This window comes from Mus musculus, chromosome 8 (assembly GCF_000001635.26).
Source record: "Mus musculus strain C57BL/6J chromosome 8, GRCm38.p6 C57BL/6J".
In the NCBI taxonomy this organism is placed as follows: Eukaryota; Metazoa; Chordata; class Mammalia; order Rodentia; family Muridae; genus Mus; species Mus musculus.
Window position 1 is genome coordinate 40,790,537 of NC_000074.6, and position 8,219 is coordinate 40,798,755.

Genomic DNA, 8,219 nt, shown 5'->3' on the forward strand with positions numbered 1-8,219 from the left:
ATTTTTTTTATTATTGTGGAATTGAGTCCATTGATGTTAAGAGAGATTAGGGAGCAATGACTGTTGCTTCCTGTTATTTTTGTTGTTAGAGGTGGAATTATATTTGTGTGGCTATGTTCTTTTGGATTTGTTGTGAGAAGATTAATTTCTTGCTTTTTCTTGGATATATTTTCCCTCCTTGTGGTGGAGTTTTCCATCTATTATTATTCATAGAGCTGCGTTTGTGGAAAGATAGTGTTTAAATTTGGTTTTCTCATGGAATGTCTTGGTTTCTCCATCTATGGTTACTAATTTTTTTTGTATTTTTTATTATTATTTTATTAGGTATTTTCTTCATTTACATTTCCAATGCTATCCCAAAAGTCCCCCATACCCTCCCCCCCCAGTCCCCTACCCACCCACTCCCACTTCTTGGCCCTGTCATTCCCCTGTACTGAGGCATATAAACTTTGCAAGACCAATGGGCCTCTCTTTCCACTGATGGCTGACTAGGCCATCTTCTGATACATATGCAGCTAGAGACACGAGCTCCGGGGGTTACTGGTTAGTTCATATTGTTGTTCCACCTATAGGGCTGCAGATCCCTTCAGCTCCTTGGGTACTTTCTCTAGCTCCTCCATGGGGGACCTCTTGATACATCCAATAGCTGACTGTGAGCATCCACTTCTGTGTTTGCTAGGCCCCAGCATAGCCCCACAAGAGACAGCTATATCAGGGTCCTTTCAGCAAAATCTTGCTAGTATATGCAATGGTGTCAGCTTTTGGAGGCTGGTTATTGATATTTTTGTTGGTTATAGTAGCATGGGTTGGCACTTTTGTTCTCTTAGAATGACATCTGCCCAGGATCTCCGGGCATTTAGAGTCTGTTGAGAATTTTGTGTAATTGTGATAGGCCTGACTTTATATGTTACTTTACATTTCTCCCTTACTGCTTTTAATATTCTATCTTTGTTCTGTGCATTTGGTGATTTGATTATTATGTAATGGGAGGAATTTCTTTTCTAGTCCCATCTATTTGTCATTCTATTCACTTCCTGTATGTTTATGGTCATCTCTTTCTTTAGGTTAGGGAAGTTGTCTTCTATAATTTTTTAAGATGTTTATCAGCCCTTAAGTTGAGAATCTTCACTCTCTTCTATACTTATTATTCTTAGGTTTGGTCTTCTTATTGTGTCCTGCATTTCCTGGATGTTTTGGGTTAGGAGCTTTTTACATTTTGCATTTTCTTTGACTGTTGTGTCAATGATTTCTATGGTATCTTCTACACCTGAGATTCTCTCTTTTATCTCTTATATTCTGTTTGTAATGCTTGCATCTATGTCTCTTGATCTCTCTCCTGGGTATCCCATTTCCAGGGCTGTCTCCCTTTGTGATTTCGTTATTGTTTCTATTTCCATTTTTAGATCCTGTATGGTATTGTTCAGTTCCTTAACCTGTTTGGTGGTGTTTTCCAATATTTCTTTAAGGGATTTGTGTATTTCCTCTTTAAGGACTTCTACCTATTTACCTGTTCTCCTGTAATGTTGGGGGGAATTATTTATGAACATTTTAAATTCGTCTATCATCATGAGATGGGATTTTAGATCTGAATCTTGCTTTTCGGGTGTGTTAGGGACTCCAGGGATTGCTGTGTTTGGAGAACTGGGTTCTGATGATGCTAAGTAGCATTGTTTTCTGTTGCTTAAGTTCTTACACTTGCCTCTTGCCATCTGCTTATCTCTGGTGTTAACTTTCCTTGCTGTCTCTTGCTGGAGACTGTCACTCCTGTGAGCATATGATGCTATGGTTCTGTCAGAATTCCTGGGGGACCCTCTGTCTTTGTGATCCTGTGATCCTGGATGTGTCCAAAGCCCTGGTGGACAAGCTGCCTCTGAGTGGGTAGAGATTCAGAACCCAGTCTGCTCCTGGGCTCTGGTGCAAGAAAGAAGGAACATGTGCCTCTGGCTGGGCAGGGGTGCCTGAATCCCCTGGGTACCAAGGGTCCCAGTTAGGTCAGGTATTGGGGAGGTTGAGGGTGTTACCTGTGACCATGTATCTGTTGGAAGTCCTGGAGAACAGGGTGCCTCTTAATCTCTAGAAATTTCTTAATCTCAATGACCCATTCATCATTCAATAGATTGTGTTATGTCATCTTCCAGAGTTTATGAGTGTCGGATTTTTTGTTTTGTTTTGTTTTGTTTTTGGTATGTGCCTTAAATTCACTATTATCAGATAAAATACAAATAATTATTTCCATCTCTCTACATTTTGGAAGACTTTAATTCTTTCCGACTATACTATTTCTTTTAGACAACGGTTCTAAGAGTTTTTGCTCTGTACTCATTGGATAGATTATTTTGTAGCTTTCTGATGAATGCACTTCATCTAGAATGTCATATAATGCTGATGCTTATTGGACTAGGTTTTACAAGGATGGTAAGGATCAGCTGAGGCCATGTAGGCAACATGACTTTTAAAAGTACAGAAAGTATAATGAGGGGAAATGCAGAATGGTAGTAATGAAACGAAGTTAACTTACTTTGAAGGTTATGAATCATACTAGAAAATCTGATTACTATACTGAGGATTCAATAGAAAGCAAACTGGTGGAGATATTACAAGTATGGGGTAGAACCTTAGCTAGTTGCACTGTTCTGTAGCCTGAGAGTCTCTTGTTGCTAGGCAGTTCAATCTAGAACTCAACCCTATAAGAGAAAAAGAATGTGGAGACCAATATTCTCTTTGTCATGTAAAGTTACAAGAAAAATCTACCCTGCAGATGTGACATGAAGCAGCTATCATTAGACAAGGTCCTGGACATTCTCACTTCACTTGCTAGTAAGTCATTCAAGAATTAACACTAGGGATAGAAATACAAATATTTAGAGTATGAGTTCACACAGAAACAAATACCTTGACTCTTATTTAGTATTTCAAACCATAACCAGATAAAAGAATTACATCTGTCTTCTTTCCTATTCTACTCTATTTATTTGACTGGGCATTCTAAACCTTTATAATGTGTGGTTACTCTGCTTTGAATAACACTGAGTTAGACACTACATCAGAAAAAATGTCAGGTAGAATGGACGGTACAGAGATTGATGCATTTGATTAAGCTATGGAAAGAAAACAATGGAGAAATTTGAAAGTCAAATTTAAGGTGTTTGTAATGCATGACACTATGTATCTGTATGAGAGAAGATGTTAGAGTCACTCCAGAGTTATGAAATGTTGAGTAATTGTACAATTTATTTTCCATAGTACAAAGCCAATCCAGATCATATAGCTTTGTTTTCCTTTGAGAAGAGTTTGTGACATTTTAAGAATGAATTATGATGAAGTCATATGGATTAATTATCAAGAGTATCACATCAATAATGATTAAACCTTTCCCATCAGAACAAAAACTAGTATTAAAAATTATCAAAGGAATGAAAATATATTTTCTTGGAAATGGAAATATAAAAAACAATAAGTAATATGTACCCGTAGTTCAAGCTCTTGAATGGGAGGCAGAGGCTAAAGGACCATGAAATCAAAGACAGGTAAGGTGATATACTTAAAAATAATAACATAAAACCCACAGACATGGAGAACACCTGAGGGTATTATAATGGTACTCACAATTTAAAAGTTTTGTCCTCAATAGATACTTTTCTCTTCTTTTCTGCTATGATCGCTTGGTATTTTGCACAATAAACTTACAGTGTGTGTGAATAGTCCTGTGTGTGTATTTCTGCATGTGTGTTTGTGTGTGTGTGTGTGTGTGGTGAACACACACAAAAAAGTAATGTGAGCAGTATTTACAATCTCTGCTAAATAAGGTGAGACTATAATTCATTGTTGATAATTGAACAATTTTCTTTATTCTAGTTATCTCTCAATAAATAAATAAATAAATAAATGTGTGTATATGTATGTATATATGTTTGTGTGTGTGTATGTATGTATATATATATATGTGTGTGTGTGTGTGTGTATTTACTGTTTACTGACAACTTTTGCTTTAAATATTTATTGTAGCCATATAAACTCATTTATTTAAAATTCATGAGTTCTCTGTCTAGATTCAGAGAGCACCAACCTTGGAAAATTAAAATTTTTACTTACCCCCCATCCTTTGACTGTACTTCAACTGAATTAAACAGAAAATCTAATGCACTTTGTAGAGTCATGCCTTTGAACAAACCTCAGCCATTTAAGCTCACATCTTGTTCTTTCTCTTCCACTGTGGCCTGCCCATACTGAAATACTCCAATTTCTGTCTTTTCATTTAGTCCTGCTACTCTAATGCATCAACTCAGTCAGAAGACAGACCATTAAAAGCCAGCACTGCATGCAGACAACACAAAGGGCATCCTCCTTTGCTGCCGCAGAGGACAACATAGCTATGGATAAGGCTGTGGTATACACAAGGATACCTCATCTGTACGTCTGGCTAGAGATATTGAATATTCTTTCATCACGGCCCTTGACTGGGTATGCTCAGCACACCAGCCTCCCAGAAGTAGTGATACCCTTACGGGTCACAGGCAACAGACCAATGTGGGCTATGGGATGGCTGACCTATAGCCTGCATTTTGGGGGCCAGAAACATTTTATTCACATAAAGGCCAAGAAGTTCTTGGTTTCTAGACTCTTCTCTGTATTCACCTACACTAAGCAAGGTGCTCTGCACAAGGACCAGCCTTATGTCCAGAATGATTGCTACTACCATGGCCATATGGATGGAGACCCAGAGTCTATGGTTGCTATTACCACCTGTTATGGAGGCTTTCAAGGAATATTACAGATAAATGGCACAGTCTATGAAATCAAACCCAAGAACCTTTCTTCCACATTTGAACATTTGGTTCACAAGATGGACAGTGAGGAGACAGAATTACTCCCCATGAGATGTGCATTGACAGAAGAGATAGCAAAGCAAATGAAACGTCAGCAGAATGAGAACCCCACTCTGATGCAAAACCACTATGAGGAATGGTGGACCCACAGGAGTTTTCTTGACCTGGCATTGGTTGTTGACTGTGAGCGAATTCGTTATCATAACAATAACAAATCACACGTGTTAGTGGAAGTATTCTTGATTATCAGTTTAATAAATAAGATTTATTTTGCACTGGATATTGAGGTAGTTTTAATTGGACTTGAGTTGTGGAATGAAGGAAATCTTGTGCCCGTGGATAGAATGCAAATTCTTCTAGAGGAATTTTGTGTTTGGAAGACTCTCAGCCTTAATATTCGAATTCCAAATGACATTGCACATCTTTTTGTGAATCATTCATTTGGTAAATTCCTTGGTTTAGCCTATGTTGGTACTGTCTGTCTGCCATCTCATAATTGTGGAGTTGATCGTCTGTTAGGTCCTAATCTTTTTCAATTTGCACATATTATAGCACATGAGATTGGTCATAATCTGGGTATGGAGCATGATAGCAGCTCATGTACATGTGGAGGAATAAATTATTGCTTAATGTCTTCAACGTACAGTTTCAACCCCGAGTTCAGTAACTGTAGTTATTCTAACTTCTGGACAACATATGCTACTACCAATTGTTTGCGCAAGGAAAAGATGTCAATAGGCAACCTACAAATCCAGTTCTGTGGGAATGGAGTTGTTGACGATGGAGAACAGTGTGATTGTGGAGACAGGCATATGTGTGAAAGAGATCAATGTTGTAACTCCAGGTGTGCCCTTAATGATGGCGCTGCCTGTGCTTTTGGGCTTTGCTGCTTATATTGCCAGATCATGCCAGCAGGCACAGTTTGCCGAGAAGAGGTCAATGAATGTGATCTTCCAGAATGGTGCAACGGACATTCACATAAGTGTCCTAATGACGTTTATTTGCTTGATGGGAGTCCCTGTAGAGATGGTGGCTACTGCTATGAGAAGAGATGTAATAACCGAGATGAACAATGTAAGCAAATCTTCGGCAAAGAAGCCAGGAGTGCAGATCACAGTTGCTACAGAGAACTCAACACCCAAGGTGACCGTTTTGGCAACTGTGGTATGATCAGAGATGCATACTTAAGATGTCATGACTCAGACATCCTCTGTGGCAGAGTTCAATGTGAGAACGTAACACGCATTCCATTTTTGAGGGACCATTCCACTGTACACTGGACTCACCTCAATGGTGTCACCTGTTGGGGGACTGACTACCATTTTGGGATGACAATCCCTGACATTGGTATTGTGAAAGATGGCACAGACTGTGGTCCAGAGCATGTGTGTATTAATAAGAAGTGTGTTAGTAAGCCAATTTGGCTAGAACAGTGTTCATCCAAGACATGTACTATGAAAGGTGTGTGCAACAATTTACATCACTGCCACTGCAACCGGGGGTGGGACCCACCACATTGCCTGGAAAGTGGCTTTGGAGGGAGTGTTGACAGTGGCCCTCCACCTGGAGAAGAGGAATCCCAGCAACATATGGACCTGGTACTGATTACTCCAATTCTTTCCATTGTTTCCTTAGTCTTTCTGTTACCTTGGCTTTTGAATAGGTATATAAGAACATCATCAAAGTTTGAGGAACCCACTGTTTCCACTTCCAAGGAGGAAGAAGAGAGCCATGTGGCAAGTAATGAGTCAGAAGCGCAACAGGTTGAAACATGAAAAGTAATACATTATACACCTTCATGCATTACCACATATCATCTTGGCATATGTAGCATTGCATGTTTTAAAATTAACTGGCACAAAGTTCTAGAGATATTTAATATTTCAGCATGAAAAAAAAACCCTCAGCATTCAATAAAAGTATAGGTCCTGGTATATAACCAATGTTTTTAAATTTCAGCAATTTTAGTGCCTCTTGCTATCTTGCAGTGTACTTAATTAAGCCCCCCCTTAATTCAGGACCCTCATGCATATTTTTGGTTTTGCCTCTCTCTGTTCTAAACACCCCCCCACACACACACACACATGCACAATACACATTTTCTGTTTTGCTTGGCAAAAACAGAACGGGATTCTTTGGGTCGTCTTTGCTCACTGTTGGTACTCCCTAGTAGAACTCTCCCACGGGGGAGTCACAGGGAGGTTGGAGACCTGTGGGAGCTGTTTAAGAGAAGTTCAGTGATCTTCCCCAGTGATGGTGGCATCAGAAGCTGTATTTGTCTCTGGAATACAGGATGTGACCTTTATCATGTGTGTATCCATGGAAAGTGTTGAGTTTAGTCACATTGGACAGCCACTTATTCATCAAAACCTGTACCACTATGAGGTATGTTTAAAAAATTTTTAATCCAGGAATATTGTCTGCTCTGGTGAGGGATCTCAGCCAAAAATATGATCATGCCAGAAAATCAAATATACCCTGGATTACAGTATGATCTGGCCAGAATAGACAAGCCCTTAATACGTACATTTAATTCCTAGCAAAGAAGGTCAAGGTTTGGTTGTAGGAAGAGGCAACCATGGCTGAAAGTGATGTCTAAATGTGGGCAGACAAAGCAACACATCAGAAAAAGAATTAACAGATAAGTCAAAGATAAGATTTGTCCAACTCAGAGACCAGCATAGGAATGAGAGGCTACTTTCTAGCAGTACAGTGAGAGAAATGTGTGGCAGTTTTTAACCCAGAAAGTTTTACACAGAGAGTGGAAGACAGAACAACCTAGACACAGGTAAAGACAGAAAAAGCCAGAGAAGGAGAAGGAGCCAGAATACTGAAACATATTGCTGAAGTTAGTAAGAAGTCAAGCAGAGAAGTTCAGAAAGAAGCTGAGAAAAGTCAGATTGGATCAGTCAGTTTGGAAGATTAATTGTAAGGAGGCTACATGATCCAGGCCTAGGCCCAGGGATAGTTGAAACAAAGAAAGAAAAGCTCTGTGCTAAACTGGTATGTCTGCCATCTCATCCCATTATCAGAGGAAATAAAAGTGACATTTAAAAGGTCTTCAGCAATAGATAATTGCAAACTACTTTTGCAAGTACTGGCTGACCCCACTCCATTGTCTACTGAGTGGCTATAAAGGTGGTATAGGTAATGGTTCATAGAGTAAACAGTACTTCTACTAGCTTCCCTAGTACAACATTCTCATCCCCAGAGACACAGAACAACTGTCAAACAACCTATCTCCTGAGGGTTGAGCCCTGGGTCCCTGAATCTTTTCTGAATCACAAAGGCGCCAGCACCACTTTGCCAAATCCTTCTTCAGATAGTAGCGTCGCACAATCAGGGAACTAACTCCCAAACTCAGGGCTGAATATCCTCAGTCTCTTTATAGTG

General features: G+C 39.4%; 1 protein-coding gene across 2 annotated transcripts; it reads left to right on the top strand.

Moving 5' to 3' along the window:
• Nucleotides 1-2,736: 2,736 nt before the first annotated feature.
• Nucleotides 2,737-6,806, top strand: Adam20 (a disintegrin and metallopeptidase domain 20). 2 transcript variants are annotated; one of them, NM_001009548.2, is made up of 2 exons: nucleotides 2,737-2,817; nucleotides 4,260-6,767. In NM_001009548.2, exon 2 carries the CDS (start codon nucleotides 4,319-4,321, stop codon nucleotides 6,599-6,601), a length of 2,283 nt encoding a protein of 760 aa, NP_001009548.1. In that variant the 5' UTR covers nucleotides 2,737-2,817; nucleotides 4,260-4,318; the 3' UTR covers nucleotides 6,602-6,767. The 2 variants fall into 2 exon arrangements, with proteins under 2 accessions (NP_001009548.1, XP_006509516.1); XM_006509453.1 differs by lacking the exon at nucleotides 2,737-2,817 and adding an exon at nucleotides 3,502-3,527 and having other exon boundaries at nucleotides 4,260-6,806.
• The last annotated feature ends 1,413 nt before the right edge of the window (nucleotides 6,807-8,219 follow it).